Source organism: Sebastes umbrosus, chromosome 19 (assembly GCF_015220745.1).
Source record: "Sebastes umbrosus isolate fSebUmb1 chromosome 19, fSebUmb1.pri, whole genome shotgun sequence".
Classification (NCBI taxonomy): Eukaryota; Metazoa; Chordata; class Actinopteri; order Perciformes; family Sebastidae; genus Sebastes; species Sebastes umbrosus.
In genome coordinates this window covers 9219033-9240815 of record NC_051287.1, presented here as the reverse complement: position 1 = coordinate 9240815, position 21783 = coordinate 9219033, and the positions used below count along the sequence as shown (strand labels likewise).

Sequence of the window (21783 nt, the reverse complement as noted above, 5' to 3'; positions counted from 1 at the left end):
AGAACTGATGCAATGCAGGCTTCTCATGGACTAAAACAGATGAATACAACAGCCTAAAGCCTGTTTCACATACTCTAGGAAACTGCATTCTGTCGAAATGAAAGATTGATATAACGAAAACATAAAACAACGTATTCACTATGTACATTTGAATTATGAAGGATATCAGAGGTAAGTCTTTAAAACAAAAGCATCTAATTTATCCTTCCTAAACACTCCCCAAGACTGTAAGGAATTAATCACTGGATTGAAACAGATCATATGGCCCTTAATGCCCTTTGAGGCCTCTGCTGAAAATAAATTCAAAACTTGCACATGTTCATTTCTGCATGTTGCACCTATAAGGAAATGAGACTATAGGGTCACATGTTCCAAGTCCAACAATTCTAACACGCCCATAAGTACATCGAAGGAGATAGTGGTTGCTGTTATTGTTCCTCATGTTCATACTGGCCCCAAAGAATTCCCTTCTTTAATGTGATTTTAAAATAGGAGATTGGGAACAAACTTCATACTCTGTATGTGCAAAAATGCATTCTAAAGTCTGGTTGAAGCTATTACAGGTCTTCTTCAGCAGTTAAACAAATCAAGTGGGTAATTTCCCGTCTGTTTAGTAGGAAATCCCTCTTTGTGTTTCCACAGACTGTTTGCTTGTTAAGCCCCTGCAGATTCTGTACTAAAAATACCCTCTTATTTTGTCCAACTCAGTCTGTTGAAGTCTCACATTAGCTTCAGCTCAACTTTGGAATACATTTTTTTTCGGTCCCCGTCTTTTACACTGACATAAGCCTTAAGAAGGGATTTCTCTGCAGCTAGTGTGGAGAAGAGGAACAATTAAAGCAACCAATAACCCTTTAATGTACACACAGGCATGTGAGTGTAGTATTTAGCCTAAAGAACAGATCAATATCAGTTTAAGTGTACGCTATATTTAGAATGTTTTCCAACAGGAAACTGAATTGAAAGTGAAACGTATCTAAACTGCTTTTGCCATCTGAGCCTGCTGGCTTTGAAGATAGCATAGATAAGTTTCACTTTCAGTTCCCCGTCGGAAAGGAGAAGGAAAGGGCTGTCTGACGGCAAAATAAAGCGGTGAAAATATTCTAAATATAATGTACACTTAACCGTATTTTTTTGGTGAGCCTTTCTTTTAGGTGCCTGAAATACGTTTTGCTGCTGCCCCCGTCCATAGCACTATATTGCTTTGCTCCCATGCACATACTCCTGTCTGTTTCTCCAGGCTGGGGGCACGCTGACTGTCATGTACTGTAAGTAATACCCATACTATGGATAAGTACCTCATACAACCCCATTTCAAAACACCCAAACTATCCCTGTAACGGGGCCACAATCTCCCATGACCATGACAAGGAGATGCTGGGACAAATGAAAGCTGCTATATGTCTGTATATCCCAAAAACAAAGTCAAAGATGGTCACTCCAGAAGAATCACATCATGTGTTGATCTTTTGGGTAAATTTGCAATCAATAGTCTGACAAATCTACTCTTGTTTCGGCTTGAAGGCTTCATCAGAGCATATACGTAGCTGCTACAGTATATGAAAATGAACAACATATTATTACTGACTTTGCCACATCGCTTAAGGACAGGAAATCCACTGTGAGAGATCATATCATGGGCGGATTGAAAGCATATAGCGCACAGATGAAGTGCAATGCCTTTGGGCTTCTTTAAACATTGTGTAAAGAACACAGACCAAGCAGTTCTGGTTATTTTGTTCATTTTCTAACTCCTAATGTGAAATAGATTTTGTGAAGCAACACACCGAAATTATTTCGGCTTCACAGCAGCTGTCAAAAGTTGGAACATGTCATGTGGCAAACCTCGTTAATCTTGCATGCAAGTAAACTGAAACAGAAATCATTTTTCAAATTCTGTTTGACTCGGGTCATGTGTAAATGGGGCAGGTATGACCTACATGCTGTGGGTTGAAGGCCATTCCTGACATGTGTCGTCTCTTAACAAGCCGGTTCGGGGGAATATATGGAGAGAGGGATCACACTAATGAGTGAACAATGGGTTTTTCTAAAGAAACAAGTCAAAATAACCATCAAAGATCCTTTGATGTGTCCATATTTCCATCTATCATACATGAAGGCATTGCATACTGTTTCTGCGCAGTATGAGTTATTTACATGGGGCTCTATGGGTTAGTTAAGTTTGTTCCATCTGGTCACCTGTACCTCAAGATTCGTCGGGCGGGGGAGGAGTAGACTGAATAACTCCTAAAAGACAGACAGAAGACAAAGGACAGGTAGCCACAGACAGGTGAGCTACGGACATGTTTAAACGTTCACAGAAAGGAAAGGGATGGATATGACACTGACGGGACAGGAGGAGTATTTTGTGAGAGATGTCAAGAAAGCACAAGCACACACTGACAAAGAAAGTACAGTCACTTCTAGTAATGTGTTATCTCAAACAGGTGAGCGTCTCTGGCCTTCCATCTATCGATTGAGACAACAGATTGTTTGGCAGGAGAGCAACATTTTTGGCCTTGGTTCATATTGTCTTCTAAAGTGATACGATAACGAACAGACTGGAAATGTCAAACTGCCTGCGGTGATGGCAACGCTCAGAGAAATTAAACATTTACAAACAAATTATTCACATCAGAGAGCACAGAGCAGATGTATTAGTGTAGGCGCCAGCACAGAGGAGCTGCAGCCATCAACAGAGTACACAATGGTTGGTTAAGACCACAGTGTGTTATTGTATCAGCCGCTTACACTGTAAACGACACCCAGGCCGGCCTCATAGCGTTAATGTGTAGTTATTGTGCCATTTACATGTAATTGTGTTTTTTTTCTGCTCCATGAGGTACTTTGTGACGACTTATTCTTTATCAGAATCATAAATACATTTCACTTTACCAGCAGTGAAGACATTTAGTGTTACGGAGGTCCAGAGGAGGAGAGGAGAGGAAACAGGAGAAAAGAGGAAAGGAAAGAAGAGGACACAAGGAAATAGAAAGGGAGAGGAGAAGAGAAGAGAGGAGATAAGAAAAGAGATGACAAGGAGATGAACAAGTAAAGGAAAGGAAAAGAGAGAGAAGAGCAGATGATAACCAGAAAGGAGACAAAGTGAGGAAATGAGAAAAGAGACAAGGGGAGAAGAGAAGATGAGAGCAACCAAGGAAAGGAGAGGTGAGTATAGGAGAGGAGACGAGGAGGAGAATATTGTAACAGAGAGTGATAACTCACGGTGACTGAATGCTGCTGATGGACGACCTGCGAGAGAGTGCATCTCGATTTTGCTTTACAAAACTGTACATGCAGAACAAAAACAAAAGAATAATGAGACACAAATCCGAAGGGGACAGGTGGACTGTCTGTCTGTCTGTCTGTCCACCTGTCCCCTCCTGTCTTACAGTAAAGGACTAAACTGTGCAATACATCAAATAACACAACAGCAACAGAAGCGTGTTCGTCAGCAGAGACATTTCTAGAACGACAAAAAACTGAAAGTGAAAACAACTCAGGAGTTTCATTCCAAAATAAGAAAAGCATACATTACTAAATGAAATAGTTTAAAACATATATAGTTTGCAAAATGTCTAATAGGGATTTTTTGATTTTTTTAAAAGGCTCTAGTCATTTTGTAATGAAACCCTGTGTTTCTCTGAAACAGCACACTTAATGCACATAAAACAGTTCATTTACAATAAAAGCAGTTGAGCTCACTCACTAGAGTGTCGCCGCACTGTTCAATGTACAAAACAAATTATGCACAGTATCACATCATAACAGTAATGACAGTGAAAAGGGTAAAGAGTTGGTTAGTACTACTGACTATTACTGACTTCTGACAACGTCAACAAACACGTCACAACTCGGAGCTTTCAGAAAGTTTCCACTTATGAGGTTGTTAATAACACAAAAGTGGGGTGTTCATGTGGACTCTTCTCGTGAACACGGTAAACACGACCCCATTTGAATGCACCACAAGCTACACAACAGTTACACCTGGCAGTTAGTGGGTGTAATGATTTAGTAATCTCCACGTTAACCCGTTTTAATTTAGTCACGTGTAAAACTCCATACACTAGAACTAGTCTGAACTCACGGACAGCTGGTGCAACGGGCTCCTGATCGTTCTCTACAGTCTGACCCATTTCTTACTGAGGAGGACAGCAATTAAGGAGCGAGTGCGAGTCGAAGATAATCGCTTCATTAAATGAATAGAGGGCTGTGCGAATCTGCACAGACTTATTCAATCAAATCTATCTAGTGTGAGCAAAATGCACAGATAATGTGCGTTATCTGTTTTTTTCCTCCCACATTAATTGAACTGATGGGTATCAGAGGAAGGCATACTTTAACCTCCAGCATCTGTTTTACCGCCAGTTTCCTCTTGACACACTCATAATTTCAGTGTTCATCTCGGCTCTAAAAATAGTTTGAATTTGAAGGCGCAGTTATTTTTCCTCGTTGACACGAGACCCCATAACTGTCAATCACAGAGGGGGCGGGACAAACGTTTTTACATGACAGGAGCTACTGTATCTGGGTATATAAAGACATCCCTGTCATTATCATATAAGTAAAGATGGGAACTTCTGACAGTAAAATTAAAGGTTTTTCTTCATCATAGCACTCATGTAGTTTAACATTACTTAATTACATTTTGCCACTAAAGAGGGCAAAAACATGTTAAGATGTTGATTTTGTCTTTAAGGGGGAAACAGAAAGAAAGCAAAAACTGCTGCTGGAAACTAACATGTATTGTTGACCGAAGCTTCCTTAATTATTTCTTCTATTGAAGAAGGCAGACAATAGGGTGAGGCAACACCACAGGAGTGCTCCCATAGTGGGAATAAATGAGGAGAAGTCCAGACAGTACATCAAACACACAGGACGTTTCAGACTGAGAGAGAAGAACATACAGAAGGCCGACACACTGAAAGACAAAGGGACATTTATCTCCAGCGGTGGGTGAACAGAGCTGCCGTCAGAGGAGGGAGAGATGCTCGGAAACTTACGCAGCGATTGAGATGTTGGCGGCTGACATCGGGCTGACTTCCTTCACCTCCAAAGCCTTCTGCAGGGCAAGCTTCTTATTGGCTGCCTCCTCCTGCTCCTCTTCATCCTTTAGCCAGTCAAAACAAAGACTTTTACATGTTGATGCCCTGTGCATTGCAGGGCTTTTCTCAGTGTGAAGTAGAAAGAAGAATTCACAACATTTATATTGCCATGTGTTGTTAATGTGTATACAAATACAGCATTCAGACAGTCTGACCCAGCCTACCTTAGTCAGCTCCTGTGCATTTGCGAGATTATCGACAGCGATGGCCAAGAAGACATTCAGGAGGGTGTCTGAATAACAACAGGACTCAGGAGAACGTACAGATGCACAGTATATATTCTGTGTTGAAATATGCAATGTCTTTTTTCCAACTAAACTAGGGGCAGAGCCTAAAAATCAGTATGGCTGTCTAGCTCCCCCCCATACATGTTGATGGACACTATTTCCCCTCACTGCAAATCAAAAAAGAAATGGAGGAGCTGATTCCACCTGGATAAACCCTGTTCCTTCTGACTCGACCACCCTGCCTTTTTAATTACGAGATGTCAAAGAGGATACAGTTTCCAAAGAGCGTGAGGACGATGAAGTAGACGGAGGAGAACATGCCGCGGCGAACGCCCCCTTGAGACTCGATCCCGTGGTACATCACGGCGTTCCAGTCCTCGCCAGTCAGAATCTGAGGAAGACAAGAGAGTCAGACCGACGCCGGGGACGCGGGCGGGTTGTAAAGCCCCGTGCAAATCTCACCGAGTGTTGAATTAAATTACTTTACAGAGTGAAGGGTTATGAGCACAGAATAATTGAAGGATTATCAGTGAGCTCATTAGGGGACAGGAGGTACACAGTCCAGTCATTCCCTCTAATTAAAATGCCTGATAACAATCTTTCTTTTTACAGAAAGTCAAAATTCGCTCATTTGTTCAGACGGTGTGAAGTGCACCGCGTGTGAATGTGTTAGTGTGCAGGTGTGTGTAGTGGGGGTTTTACCTGGAACACAGTGAGGATGGCTGCTGGGAAGGTATCAAAGTTTGTTGTTGGCGTCTCATCTTCAAAGTTAAACCTAAAAGAATCAGAATCAGAACATTACAAAGAGAGGAAAAACCTAAATAATACAACTGTAGTCCCAGTCAGGTCTTACTTGCATGTACCTACAGTTCAGGAGAAGATACAGGGAAAGGTCCATTTATTCATTTTAAAAAAACACTTGGATTAATGACATTAGGAGCCTGTTGCTGAAGCATCAATACATGTTTCTGCTCATGAGAAACATGACACAGCACAAAACAGATACAATCACATCTCAAATCACAGCTGCACCACTTCTTCTTTAACTCCTTGTCTGTAACGCTTTTATTGTCAACCCACTATGCCCCCACACACACATTTGTACTTCTATACTTGTGAGGACCTTCACTGCTATAATGCATTCCCAAGCCCCTAACCCTAACCTGAAAGGTTTATGACAACTTCCATCAGCAATAATAATAACAGCGGTAGAAACAACAAATTACTCTCGCTACTGTAGACACTTTTTGTTTCTTTTTTGAGTATTTTTGAAAATCTATCATTTTACTTTAACTTAAATAATGTTTATTTCAAGTATTGCATGTCACTACATTTCAGATCACATCATTATTGTACCTCAGGAGAAATAAAAAAACAAAAGAAAGGTTGTATCTACCATAATGCACCACCTGGTGAGCAAGCTAAGTGACCTAAATGAAACACACCCATAGTGTTGCGTGACCAACAGGTGCATGCTGGGCATGGATGCATTGTAGGACCTGGATTCTGGGCTCAAATGTATTTAAGGGAACTGTACTTTTCCTTCGCAGTATCAACTACAATGAAGTCCGAAGTGGTGAGAAACATGAGCAGTCAGACAGTCAGAGGTTGTAAACAAGCCCACAGCTTAGCTAACTATATTTACCATAATTCTACACACACAGTTTTCCTGTGCAATGAGGGATTATTGCCAAAAATACAGGTTCACTTTCAGTTTTACTTCAAAATATAGTGGATTATTACATAATCTGGCTAAACTATCCGATCATCTGACTGCTGGTGTTTCTTGGACTTGTTCCCAGATCTCAGCAGTTAAGCCGTTATCAAAACGGATAGTAATGATGACAAAAATAAGACCTAAGTAGTAAGAAACCAGAGTTAATCTTTATCGAAACCCCAACCAAATAATAGCCTTTACCCTAAAACCAAGTTTTAACCCTTAACAGTCCTTTGAATGATTGGAACATCGGTCCTCACAAAGACAGAAGTACAACAAAAGCAGTATGTATTTTCAGATTCCTCCAAAGCTTCAGGTAGAGACTAGTGTATTCATAGATGAAGGGAGTTGTGTTGTATTGATAATGGATGAGACAGAAGGAGAGGGAGGGAAACATGCAAGCAGCAGGAAACACCAGGGAGCCACAGCTCCAACTTTCAAGTCCAAAACACACTGCCTCTGCAGCTCAGGGCTGCACCATGTGACACGTGTCACATGCACAAGAAGGAAGCACCGCGCTGCAGCATGTCATCAAATCCACAGGGCACATTAACCATCTAATATAAATCAAATATCGTAAATCTGGAGCGATGCGCGGATTGAGGCTCTTCTTTTGAGTTGATTCCTCGCCTAAAGAGACGATTTCTGAAAGGTCTTTTTAAGAAAATGATATCCATAATACTGAGTTGTAGGGATCTGGGTATTTGAGTTTCTCCTTGTCCGCTGTGACAGCTACATTACCACAGTAGAAAACATGTTATCAGTTGACAAGGCAATCAAAGTACCCTGGATATGCCAGGCAGAGGAGCGAGTCTGGAAAAAAAAAATCATTCCTGGGGTGTCAATACTTCAGCACCTCAAAACTACAGCTGTGTGCGTGAAGCGGATTTATATTGAGTATCATACAGACAGCCGTTTTGACACATCCTACAGTGCCAGTATGTTTTGGGCTCAACACAACAGCACTTCTGAAGTTGAACACACTTCAATACGAGGAAAAGACAATGACAGAAAACACAAAAAATTAATGAATGAATGAATGAAGGGAGATTTTGTCATCCTTTTCATCTCTTTTCACACAGCTTCTAAACCTGCGAAATATTAGAGGGTAAATAAGAGACACAGATGTCAATGAATCTTAATCCTTGGGTATTAAGCTCACATAGCACAGACGTATAGCTGCAGATTTGTTTTGCGTTCACTTGTGATTTCTCTAGAACGTTAACAGCAGGGTTTAATTTAATCATCACACACACACAAAAGATCAAAATCTTTTCAGAAAGCCCCCAAATGACCCAACAAACCTGCCAAAACCTGTATCCTTGGTCTTGAAACTGAAGAAGACAATGAGAGAATGACACAGAGATGTGTAAGGATGGGTTGATCATTCAGCTAAAAAATAACCTACACAGCTGATCATTCTTCATTTCAAGCATCAGTTAGTCTTCAAAATAAAGCGGCATGTGCAAGAAATATATGGGGTTGGATAGAAGAAGGAAATATTGTAATATTATATACAAAAATTGTTGAAGTGGTATCGGAAAATATTGTGAAATCTGTAGGTTTACAGCATCCAGGCTGAACACGATCGAAGACAGTTACAAACATGTATGTATCATTGTATTGAATGAAATGCATTAGCTCAAGACAGTATTGCTCACTTCAAGGATGTGTAGAAAAGAAAATACGATATTTATTCAACTTCTAGGACATAATTTGTTGTTTGATGAAAAGAAGAACATCCAAGGATTCAACAAAGGAATTCTTTTCTTTTCTTTTCAGAATTATTTTCTATTTTCCAACACTCAAGGAATTACAGAAATGATGGTGTTGGTGAAACGTTATTAACTCTGGCCTGAGATTCAGGTGTGGGCTCTGTTTTTGTGAAGCAATGCCACCTTGCACAAACTGGGATAAATACCACATTACATGAATACAAAAGGCATGTAATGGCATGTTGTTTGTAATTTTGTCACCAAAAACCCTGGTGCAACTGTGGTGCCATTGGGAGGAGCATTTTATCAGCGGGTGTGGTAGTCAAAGCTCTTGTTTTTGTTTCCTTTAAAAAGGATTATTGTGCTCAGCTGATTTGAAAAAAAACCTATAAAATATTGAATGAGCTGTAACAGCTGAACTCTACCTGTTGCAATTGAGAGTGTGTGAAAACTAGTAAACAAGCGAGCAGAGAGGTCAAATCAGTTAGCTAAAAGTAATGCATAAATGGTTGACAAAGCTAAGTGAATAAAGAAACAGCTCTAATAGTAAGCTAAAAGAGATTTTTTTTAGATTGCTAAAATGAATGGATAAATGGTTAAAAAAAGCCTGGTCTCTCCAAATGGTGTATGAATGACGAGGTAATATGTAAGTAATAATACTGTCAGAAAACGTAAAAAGAATCTATTGGTACCAACCATGTCATACTGGCTTGTCACGAAGGAGGTTAAATAACGCTCCAAACTTACGCTAAATTTGGGCGAGGAAAAACTGACATGGCCATTTTCAAAGGGGTCCCTTGACCTCTGATCTCAAGATATGTGAATGAAAATGGGTTCTATGCGTACCCACGAGTCTCCCCTTTACAGACATGCCCACTTTATGATAATCACATGCAGTTTGGGGCAAGTCATAGTCAAGTCAGCACACTGACACACTGACAGCTGTTGTTGCCTGTTGGGCTTGAGTTTGCCATGTTATGATTTGAGCATATTTTTTATGCTAATGCCCTTCCGCATGTCCTGTGCTATTTATAAGCCTTCCATGATTTCGGGCTGGTTAAAATAATTATCTGAAAGTAATGGATAAATGGTAGAAACAGATCAATTAAAAAGGTCAATTAACGAATAAACCAAACCAACCTAAACATTGGTAATTGGATCAATTTTATGAAGACATTGTTATTTTATAATATATATATATATATTTATATATATATATATTATAAAAAATATAATAAATATAATATATAAAATATAATATATATACATATATATATATTATAAAAATAAACAATCTAATCTAATTAATAGTAAAAAATTAATTAATTAATTAATTAATTAATTAATTAATTAATTAATTAATTAATTAATAGACTACTATTAAACAACATCCAGTTTAAAATCAGCTCAAATGAACACACTTGGACCATGATGGATGGTGTTTATGAAGGGGTACTTCTGAGTTCATTTGGCAGGGCTGTGGGTCAGACAGGGTACGTCATAGGATTGGGAACCACTAAATGCTCCTTAACAAACAATCTATAAGGACAGATGATGGCTCACTCAATTGGTTCCACATTTTTCTTACAGGGAGAACTTAGGCTATTGTGGCTGATGTTAAATCAAACCTTCTTGGCATCAGTAATGGGGTACCACAGGGGTCTATTCTCGGTCCACTTCTATTTACATTATGCAATAACAGCATAATTCCTCCTAATCATTAGTCGTACATTGAATGTATACATTTTTATGCTGGTGACACTAATTATGTATGCAATGAATTACTCCAGTTTGCCTTTAATGCTTTCCAGTCGCAGTTAATTAATCCTATGCTTGTTATAGACCAAATATTCTCTACATCCAGCTGCGTCTTTGAATATCCTGCCAGTAAGACTTTTTGTGCCCATATCACTCTGGCTGACTCATAGAAATACTTAAGAATTTGGCTTCACAGTAGACTATAGATCATTCAATTCAATTCATTAACATTTGACCAACAGAGTCAAAGATTAAATGAGGTTTTTGGCAGAGAATTAAAGGATGTCTGTCTTGTCTAAAAAATAGAACATTTTGTTCAGTCAAAGTTTGTGTCTGTACTTGACTATGGAGACACTCTGTACGGTCATGCTGGCCCATCATCACTTAAATCCAATTTATCACAGTGCTGTGACAACATTCATACTCATCAGTGATTTCCAATCCTAAAAGTTACTAAAGAAAGTTGATTAAAGCAGCGTTCTGCGAGCTACTGCACTTCAGCTATTTCACAATAGAGGAAACTGTCTTGCACAAATGCCAGACATAGAAATAAAAAATATGAAAGTATGTGCACCACCAAAAATGTCCAAAATGTTCCAAGCACTGTCACAAAAATAGAGCCCATTGAATCCTTCGTAACAAATAAGGACAGACATGAGTATTGTTTACATGCTTGAGATACTTAGTGTCAAACTACATCAAATATGAACATTTGATTCCATCTTGAATATCTTTTGATATCAAGGTGTATGAAAGTAGTTTTGAATAACGCAGCTTGACAGAAAGAATAATCGCAATGCAGTTAACATTACACAACACAATCAAGGAATATGCATGAAAGAGCTTATGAATTACACAGTAATGTTCCATTGAATGTTTGCAAATTCCTTTCTATTAATATTGACCCCAAAAAAAGGTCCCTCATATGGGCTCAAATGTTTACATTTTGAATTGAAATTATTTCTGTATGTATGTAATGAACGAAATGTCTTTCACACTTCTATGAACAACCGTATCGTTCAAATCATGTGATGCATCACGTAGAGCAGTTAGAGGAGCAAGAGGGGAGAAAAACACACGGAGGAAGAGAGGACGAAGGAAGAAGAAGGGTCTGTAAAAATGAGGAGAGGAAGTGGAGCATATTGTTACCACAGCGACCGTCTGCAAAACTGACAGCTGGTTTTTCCTCCTCAGAGCAGATCTTGTGATATGTGTGTGTGTGTGTGTGTGTATGTATGTGTGTGTGTGTGTGTGTGTGTGTGTGTGTGTGCGTGTGTGTGTGTATACTGTATGCATGTGTACTAGATCCCGACTGGTCCTGGAGTTTTGAGGCTGATACCAATATTGATATTTGAGGATAACAACAAAAACATTGGTAAATGGTAAATGGACTAGCATTTATATAGCGCTTTTCTAGTCTTCAGACCACTCAAAGCGCTTTACACTAAATGTCAGCATTCACCCATTCACACATACACATTCATACACTGATGTACAAGGTGCAAAAAATCTAAATACTCATTCACACACCGATGGCACAGCCTTCGGAGCAATTTGGGGTTAAGTGTCTTGCTCAAGGACTCTTTGACATGTGATAGGAGGAGCCGGGGATCAAACGGCCGGCCTTCCGATTGGTGGACGACTTCATTTTACAGGTCGGCAAATTTCAAGGTGATAAGGTGATAATTACCCTATAAGTATCCTATTTGAAATTTCTATGGAATTACCCCAATATTTACCTCAAAATGTATCAAAAATGACTTTATTATAAACATTATTTAATAATGATACGCTAAAATAGCAAGGAGTCCTGACCTCAACACCATCCAACACCTTTGAGGATGAACTGGAACACCGAATGTGAGCCACGCCTCATCACCCAACATCAGCGTTGGACTTCACTAATGCTTGTGGCTGAATGGGAGCAAATCCCTGCAGCCTGTTTCCAAAAGCTTGCAGAAGAGCGGAGGCTGTTATAGCAGCTGATTAATGCCCATTGATTTGGAATGACTTGCTCAACTCTCACACATGGCTGTAATGTTCAGATGTCCACACTAAAAATCATCTAGTAACGTCAGCCAGCGTGTATCGGTGTGGCTCTAATGCATAGTGTACATGCATGAGGGAGATGGGGGTGGATGTAGGAGAGAGAGAGGAGAAAGGGGAGGGGCAGCTAATTCAATAAGCCTTTTCTCCCTTGGTATGTCATCATATTCTCTCTCCCCATGCTTCTCTCCTTCTACCTTTGTCCCTCCCTGTGTCACTGCTGTATCTTCCATCAGCCACCCGTCTCTGCTGTATAGCTGTTGCTCAACCATCCATCACTTTCTACCATTTCAACTCTTCCTCCCTCCTTCTTCGCTCCCTTTCATTTCTTTCTTTCCATCCCTGCCTGCTCTCTCCACCATCTCCTCCTCTCTCCCACACTCTCCATCCGCTCCTCCTTCCTTGAGGATTAGCGGGCCCAGTGCAGGGAGCGGCAGCGGCGGCGGCGGTTTGCTGCTGCGCCTGTGTGCGCCCGACCTCTGTTTGCTCTGATAATAGGGATTGGGAGCGTGCTGCTTTGCTTCCGAGCGACATCCACGGGGACTTCATTAAGTCAATCCTGGAAACAAGAATCACGTGAGGCAAAACTCCCCACAAGCTCGTGCCCTAACCCTCCACATGTCTAATCCTTCAGACAATAGCAGCAGGTTTATGTTGTATAGGTTAATAAAACACACATCTCTGAGAACACACAGGCATGAGATAACGTACGGTGTGTATGAAAACAAAAGAGACAAACTGCTGAGCATTGAAACTGTCAAATAAATCTGGACACACATGACATCCTGAAGCTTTACGAGAAGTCAAGAAATGAAACTGGCTTTTACAATATGAGGAATAGGCTGAATACAAAGAGGCATCCAACTGTGTACTGTAGGCAGAAGTCTTTAAAATGCCATAAGGTAGGTCAATTAGTTGGCATTCAGAGTAAAACATTTTCTTTGAAGGAATGAAGTCCAACCAAGAGGTTGCACTGAGCCTGCACACTATGGAAGAGCTGAAAATATGAAATGCCATCTCTCCTGAAGTCAGAGTTAATCAACAAAGAATGTCTGCACCTTTAAAATGGAAAGCTACAAAGCAGCAACCAGGAAAAAAAGTCATTATTCTATTACAGTAAATCCTGAACGTCTCCTTTGAGCTTATCACATATTTTCTTCCAAACAGTCGGTGATGTCCTGAGAGTCTCAGCGGGGAGACGCTCCTCTGCCTCAAGCTGTTTATCTTTCAATTCTCACAATTTTACCAGGAGATTACTTTCTGGTGTTTTGAGAGCCGGAACCTAATCTCTGTGCCAAAAATAAAGTCTGAATATTACAAAGCATCTCTTCTTCTTCTTCTTAACAAGCCATTTAATCTGCTATTTAGGGTTAAAAGCCTATTTTTCATTAAACAATTGAAATTATCTGCTTAAAAAATGCTTGTATTTTCTTTAGTTTTAATAGAATTTAGACATTAAGGGGAAAATGTTGACCGTGTACTCGGATCTGATGTGCTCGGCTGGCTGGGAGCACCATGTGGACGTCAGACTCATCTAACACTTGTCCATCACTAGAGAATAATGCAACGCTAATGATGGCGCAGACTGATGTAAGGCTCGGCGCCATGGCAACAGCCTGCTGCTTCAAAGACATCCAGTTGTGTGTGGTGTTTGTGAAGGCTGTCAGTCCGAGGAGACGTGACTTCACGTGAGAGTGGCATTTCATCGGAGAGTGTACACTACACTGTATCTGCCACAGCGGTGACGACAGGTAAGATAATAGGTTTCAATACGAGCTTATTTGTAATCGAGCTACGTATGTAGAAACACAATTATTATCTCAAAGTTGTTGAAAATTAGGTGTCATATCATGTGAAGGTAAAGATTTACATATTTTTGGGATTATTGTTTCACAAACAGGGATTTGAACAAAACTGCTTCGGAGCAAAATTTTAACTTTCAGTGCATTTAACAAGCGTGGCTGCACAGTTTCCACCAAAATAACAAGGCAAAATGATATATAGGGTTTTTCTAGTCATAGATAAATGCCATAGCCAATCACTGCCACTTAGAAAAAAATTAAGAATCCTGTAAACTCATAAGAATCTCACATTTCCTTTAGAAGATTAGGGGACATTTTTTCTTAAACAAACCCTAACTGGTTAAACACCTCGTACTTTAAAGGTGTAGCATTTTGGGGGATCCACTACCTGTACGCCACCGTAGTTCTTTGGCACGCTTGTGAAAATGAAGTCAGTAGGCGATTTGTTAATTAACAAAATAACAAAAGTAGAAGGGCGGGACTCAGAGAAAAAAGTTTCTATTACATATCTTTCCCATCTGCTACTTCAGCACTACGGAGAGCACCATGGATTTATCAACACACAGCACAGTCAGGCTACTGATGCTTCAGAGCTGATCCGTGGTCAGGGCCGTAGATTCTAACTTGGACAAGCCTCAGTCAGATAAAAGACGAATGAATCAGGCAGACTATATCCAACTTAACAACCCCTCTCCCCCTGCACTCTCTCTGCTGCGTACTAGGGGATGGAGAGGGCTTATGGTCACAGCTCAACAACCAATGCTATTGTTTGTCTGGTGAGGAGAGTCTCAAACTATTCCATGAATTATTATAAATTTGAAGGAGCATTCCACCTATTTTAATTTATTTTTGCATCAAGTTCAGCTGAAAAAATAACCCTAATGACGTCATCAGGGTTGGAGAGTTTGATTTAGAAACTAGAGATATAGAAAGCCTGAGTTACAAGTTTGAAAAAAAAAACATTGCTATCAAGTTGCATCATGGGTAGTGTGGGAACCACTGTTTCTTTGACTCAAGGTGGAGATAAAAAGTCAGCCTCTGTTACATCAGTTTTGACCATTCTTTTTGTTTTTTTAAATCTATCTCTTTTGAGTCAACTTGAATCTTTCTGTCATAGTTGTGTCCATCATTGGAGCAGATCTCTGTCTGTCGGGGCAAAAATCGCTAACTGTTAGGTGATCAGACAGGTTGTAAACAAACCAACAGATTAGCAAAACTTATCTTGAAGAGAAACAAAGGCAAACTGTAAAACGATTGCCAAACTGGTCTTTGAAAAACATCCATCACTACTTATTGATCAACTTCCTGGTTCAACTTTGACCTACTGTATTTACCGTAGCTGTGCACACAGTTTTCCTGCAATAAGGGATTACTAACACCAACTCAGGTGCACTCACTTTCAGTTTTACATCCAAATAAAGTGGTAGAGGTAATCTGGGTGAGCTGTTGGCTTGTTTACAACACCTGCTTGTGTTTCTTGGACTTCATTGGAGCCATGTTGCTGTGTTCCTCAGCAATAGCCTTTGTGTGTATAATGCTTTAATAACAGAGTAAGAAAATAAGACCCAAGTTTTAATAAAACTAAATTATCCTTTGGGGGCTTTTGGGTGAAAAAAAAAAAGATTAATTTCCTTGTGAACATAAAACAACACTGCAAACACTACCTAAGATACACTAATTGGCATATAACATATATGTGTGTGTGTGTGCGTGTGTGTGTGTGTGTGTGTGTATGTGAGTTGAGTCAGACGGGGTTGGATGCCAGGCCTTTGATTAACTGCAGCCAGCCCAGAACCATGAGGTGTTCCTGCCATTAGAAGACACGGAGCGCCTGCTGAGAGTGATATCAAAAGGCCACAGTCGGTTGCTGCTGCTCTGCCAGCTACCTGCTGCGTCAACACGTCTGTCACCAGCGCCACGCCGGGCCAGGGATCACACACAGGGAGGAGGGTCAGGTGAAGAGATGGTTAGAGGAGAAGAGGAGAGGATGTGTGCATGTGTGTCTGTGTTCAAGGGATGTATGGGAAAAGGAGGAAAGAGCAGTCAAGAGAGTAAGAAAGGTTAAAGAGAGTACTCACTGTCCGCCGAAGAGCTGCATGCCCAGCAGAGCAAAGACCACGATGAAGAGGAAGAGGAGGAAGAGCAAGCTGATGATGGACTTCATGGAATTGAGGAGGGAAACCACGAGGTTCCTCAACGAGTTCCAATATCTGAGAAGAAGTAGCAAACACACAGAGAAATCACTTTTTTTGTTTTAAAAGAAAAAACGATAACACTTCATTTTACAGGTCCGCAAATTATATGGTAATTAGGTGATAATTAGCAAGTAATCTATTTGAAATTTCTTTGGAATTACTGCCAAATTACCCCAATATTTACCTCAAAATGTATCGAAAAATGAGCTGCAGGTGGCATAAAACAAATCAGTGCGCCACGGTCTACAGCTGCCAGTATCAGTGAATCACAGGATTACAGCTAATCTAATGAAATAAAAGGATTGCCATCAAAGTCTAACAGGATTGTCAGTTCAGAGAGAAAAAAGATTCAAGACTCACTTGGTGACTTTGAATATCCTGAGCAGTCGCAGGGCTCTCAACACGCTGATACCGAACGATGCTCCCGGTTTAATCATGTCCCAGATCACCTCAAAAATACTTCCCACAATCACCTAGAGAGGAGAGCAGAGGATAAAGTTATCACCTTCAGTATTTGGCTCTGTTTCAGTAAGCCAAAGAATACTGGACCATCCAAACAGAACCAGCACTGCTGGTTAGCGTTAAATATCTACCTATGAATCACAGACGGCAACTTACCCCAAAATCAAAGCAATTAAAGGAGGAGTGGAAATAATTCCTCACTCCGAGGCCGTACATCTTCAAGGACATCTCAGTCAGAAACAAACCCAGGAACACAAACTCTGCAGCGTCTGTTTTCAAGATGGACAGAAAACCAAGATAAACTGGTTTTATAGGCTATCAACATCAATAAGTGTGCGTGGATGTACGAGTGTGAACTTGTATGTGTGACTTACAGAGGGCCCTTGTAAGCCAGTCGGGCTGGTCATAGTGGACTATGGCCACACACAGAGTGTTGAGGCCCACCAGACACAGAACGATCCAGTAGAAGCTATGAGCTTTCACCATGCGGCGGATGAAGAACCGGGTCCTCTTCTCCTTACGCCGGAAGTAAGAGGAGCTGTCCAACTTACCACTGCTTTTCACGCTGGCCCGACCAAACGGAGAGCCGGGAGGAGCTGAGAGCGATGGCGAAGGGGTGAGAGAGGAAATGTGTGCAGCGGTTAAATATTTGTATCACAGTTTTCACAGTGAATCGCTATGTGTGTGTGTTTTCTTTGTCTTCTTCCTGCTACTGTGATGAGCAGCATCCCCATCATCATCCCACTCATCAACATCAGAATTATAATATACTGTATATTATGAAGCTTATGCATATGTCCAAAGTCAATTTTTACTATATTATGATAAAATAGCTAAACAAGATTTCAGTAATGTTCTGGATCTAAACGAACCTGCTTGCACCGAGGTGGTTCAAATTATCCAGCTGACGGTGTGTTCAGGAAAAACAGGTGGCTGAGTCCAATTTTGGAATGTTTTGAAATGTTCAGAAATTAATGGTTTTGTCCCGTCTCCACCTGCTGATGCTGTATTCCTCCTAATAATGATGTCTCCGTGCTGCTCTGGACTCTTTCCCTGCCCTCTTTCCCAAGCTTCAAGCTTCTACAATTGCACAACTACCCAGTTACAGGAATATAGAGCTCAAGGTTTTAAAGACAGAAGTGTAACAGTATGGTTGGGTAGTGATCCGTTCTACTTCACATCTGCTAAGAAGCATTGAAAGATGTTCATGGCCAAAACTTTAACTGATAAAAGTAACAAAAGCTAACCCAAGGGATGGAGAGAAAAGTGTATAATCACCTCCTTGAATTTTCCTTGCAGCTGCTCATTAAAAAATATGCACCTAATACATTTGTGTCGTGCAACAGGACTGCAGGCATCATGTGTGAAACAAGTGAGATGAGAAAATTTGACTGTGTAGCGCATCTACTCCCTTGGCACTTAATTTTACGGAAAACAGTTATGAGATGAAAAAAGTAGAAAAAGTCGTGAAGAAAATGAACAAAATGGTGTCAATTATCATGCTTGTGCTCATTTCCGACTCAAAGACAAGTGATTACATGTTGTCTTTGTGTGGGACCATGAAGTCCATTCACATTAAGAAGTCAAATTCTAATTTGCTGCAGGTGATTCTCTTGCTATTTTAATGTAACAGTTTAATTAGAAAAGTTAATTATACTTCTTTGCCCTCAAGGTGATATGCCTTTACAGCAGCCAGGAGCTTTAGGTCTCCAGATCCTGACGGTGCTGAACCTGCTTCTGTAATGTACATTTTTAAGTTTGCGTGACATCTCTAACAAAAGGATTTATACTGTTCAGGTGACATGACATACTAATCTGATGAATGGAGACCATAGAGTCAGAGGGCACGGTTATGTTCATAGTAGAAGACAGGCTTTTATAGTGGCTTTTATTGTAAAAGGTCGACCGTGTGAACAGACGGCATGTGAAGGTCGGAGGTGAGGTGCTGCTGGCTGTGGATAAAAAGACTTACGGACGGAAGAGATGTCCGCGAAAGGATCCTCCCCCTCCTCGGCACCGATCAGGTCGTTTTTACCTTTCTTGACTTTGCCTCGTTTCATGACTGTAAAGAGAAAAATAATCATATACGAGTCTTAAAAAATAATATAGTGATAGCAATATAGGAATGGTTCTGTTCTGTGCGTCAATTATAGCATGAAAAACAAGCATTTTCAAATTGTATTTCAATGAAACAACCCTCATCACCTCACAGGATATATGTGCATGTGTGTGTGTGTGTGTAGCAAAGTGGAGGGGTGAGCTAATTGGAAACTATGAATAGCAGGCATCAATCACGTTTTTCATTTGGTGATTTTCTGCCTTCCTGCTTGAAGCCAGCCTTGGAATGAGAAACTGCCAGCGCAACCTGAATGTGCTCGTCACGTGACCGGCGCCGTGTCACGGTGTCACGGCAGCGTTGGGTTCATTCTCCATATCTACAATCTACCGGTATCTCCGCTCCAAGAGGCTGCCGGGAGGCAGAACCAGGCATTGAAACGAAAGAGACCTTGACAGTAAAGCAACACTGAGAAAATATCTTTCTTAAAAAGTTATTTTGGTGTGTAATTGAGTGCTAAAAATGTTGTGAAACAATCTTGTTGCAAGACATTTCTAGATTCGACGCTCTACACTCGGATTGAAATGTTGCCCAAGGGTTGTAACAAGGTTAATTTAATATAATGGATTTTTTTTTTCATTCATTTTAAGATAAAACTAAACATAAAAAATGACCTCATAAGAGGGAGATAAAATGTAATTAGTGTTCAGTGTTTTTATAGTTTTTCTTTTCTAAATCACATTTAAAGTATACTGAAAAGATATACAACTACCTCATTTTCACCCATCTTTTATCTCTAAATGAAATATTCAGCCTAAAGGATAATTACCTCAATTTCTCAATTTTAAAATCACCTCTACGGAGCCAGTCAGCTATGATTGGCACTTTGGTCCACTATTCATACCTGTCACTCATCTGACGAAGGCCAACTCCATATTTTCTGCTCTAACAACATCAGAGTGTTTTTTCTACGGACTTTTTAATCCCTGATATGTAACTAATGGAGAAAATAAAGCGGCTGGGTGCTGTCACTTTACTGGAATCATCAGCATGGATGTGTTTCCAGTGTATTCCGTTTACTAGCTAATTCATTTGCACATGTGTGTGTTGGGGAGCGTGGTATAGTGAATTTTCTTCAACAAATCCAATCAGGCTAAAGCTGTAAATCCCACTAATTAACCCTTCCCTTCACACCGGCCCTAATGGACTGACATCATGGGTGAGAGAGCAAGAGAGAGAGAGAGAGAGAGAGAGAGAGAGAGAGAGAGAGAGAGAGCTGAATAACATGTGCTCCCTTGAAATAAAGGCAATAAAAGTACAGAGTGGAAACCATGATTACCACTCAAATAATCATAACCATAAGTGCTGATTATATAATTGAGATGGTACATTTTGCAGTAGGAGGGTTATAGGGGTTCATGTAAAGCTGAGGAACCGCCTTACACACGTTATACTTTGTATGTTATACTCTTAACTCTATTAAAGCAGATAAATACAACATTCAGAGTATAAATATAGCATCAAACAACTATTTGCTATGTAAAGATATAGATGAGTAATGTCTACCTGAGCAGAGAATGAAGTCTCTTGCAGTCAGAGCTTCTCTGTTCTTTCTTTACGTAGCCGGTCCGGCCGCACATGTATGTTACTGCATGTGAGTCCCTGTGTGTGCGCCCAACTGGCTATCCAATAGCTGCCGCTCTGCACTGTGCATATACGGCGGCTACCGCTGATAAAGCTGTACCACTACCGAGGGTGGGGTTGTGGCTTTAACGCGGAAGCGTAACGCCCACCCTCCAGTTTGCAATATTTTTTTTTTCCTAGGATGGCAAAGGCACGACCCGCCCTACTCTGCCTCTGATTGGCTTACCCTGATATTCTAACCCTAACCCTAACCAATCTCACTTCTCATGACCAACGCAACCAACGCAGGCAAAGAGGACTACCCAATCCTAGGCAGTGTAGGATGCCTTCGCCATCCTGGGGGAAAAAAATGGGCCTGCAGGTGTGCAGATGATCAAAACAATACAGCATTTCTGCCTATAGCTCAAAATGTCCAACTTTATATATACAAAGATTGGCCCTTTTCACTGCAGCCTCATTGCAGGGTTAATGACAGGTGTCATTAATAACACTACATAGGTTAGAAGGGCCTATTGGGCCTTCGAGGAACTCCTGCATCACTCTGGATAATAATCATCAGATTCACTTAAACGTCCACTCCAAAGGTACCACAAGAGAGCCAAATCACATTCGTGACTCATGATTTATGCACAGCACATTGATGCGGTAAAAAAAAACTATTATTAGATGGAAATGATGAACCATGGTGAAGCAGGCATCAGATACTCAGCCTTCTTTTTACCTGGAAGGTTTTGTTTCCTCTTGTACCACGCACCATCCAGCGGGGACTTCTCCTCTGCAATCTCATCCTCCTCCTCCAGCAACACCTCCTCTGCAGCGAGAGAGAGAGAGAGAGAGAGAGAAAGGAGAGAGGGACTTTCTATCAATTTGTCATGTTTTTCTAACACAACAAACACATGCATGCCAGCTCTCACACCGTTTCAGAGATGAGTCTGACCTGCTTTGCAAATCCACTCCAAGTACCCGGTGAGCTCTCTCTCGATCTGCTGCTGCCTCCGGAGCTTCAGGAACTCCTGCCTCTTCTCCACACGCTCTCTCTCTTTGGCAAATTCTCTG

The 21783-nt window shown here is 40.7% G+C and overlaps 1 protein-coding gene across 3 annotated transcripts in view; it reads right to left on the bottom strand.

Moving 5' to 3' along the window:
• Positions 1-21783, bottom strand: part of cacna1bb (calcium channel, voltage-dependent, N type, alpha 1B subunit, b) — a 161868-nt gene that overhangs the window by 53756 nt on the left and 86329 nt on the right. For all 3 annotated transcript variants that reach the window (XM_037752462.1, XM_037752464.1, XM_037752463.1), the window contains exons 10-21: positions 21665-21780; positions 21449-21538; positions 19000-19089; positions 17402-17623; positions 17184-17296; positions 16926-17038; positions 16449-16580; positions 6035-6107; positions 5606-5723; positions 5270-5337; positions 5004-5110; positions 3226-3288 (exon numbers count right to left, since the gene is read on the bottom strand). In XM_037752462.1, coding sequence (XP_037608390.1) covers positions 3226-3288; positions 5004-5110; positions 5270-5337; positions 5606-5723; positions 6035-6107; positions 16449-16580; positions 16926-17038; positions 17184-17296; positions 17402-17623; positions 19000-19089; positions 21449-21538; positions 21665-21780 — 1305 coding nt within the window. The remainder of the gene's footprint in view (positions 1-3225; positions 3289-5003; positions 5111-5269; positions 5338-5605; positions 5724-6034; positions 6108-16448; positions 16581-16925; positions 17039-17183; positions 17297-17401; positions 17624-18999; positions 19090-21448; positions 21539-21664; positions 21781-21783) is intronic.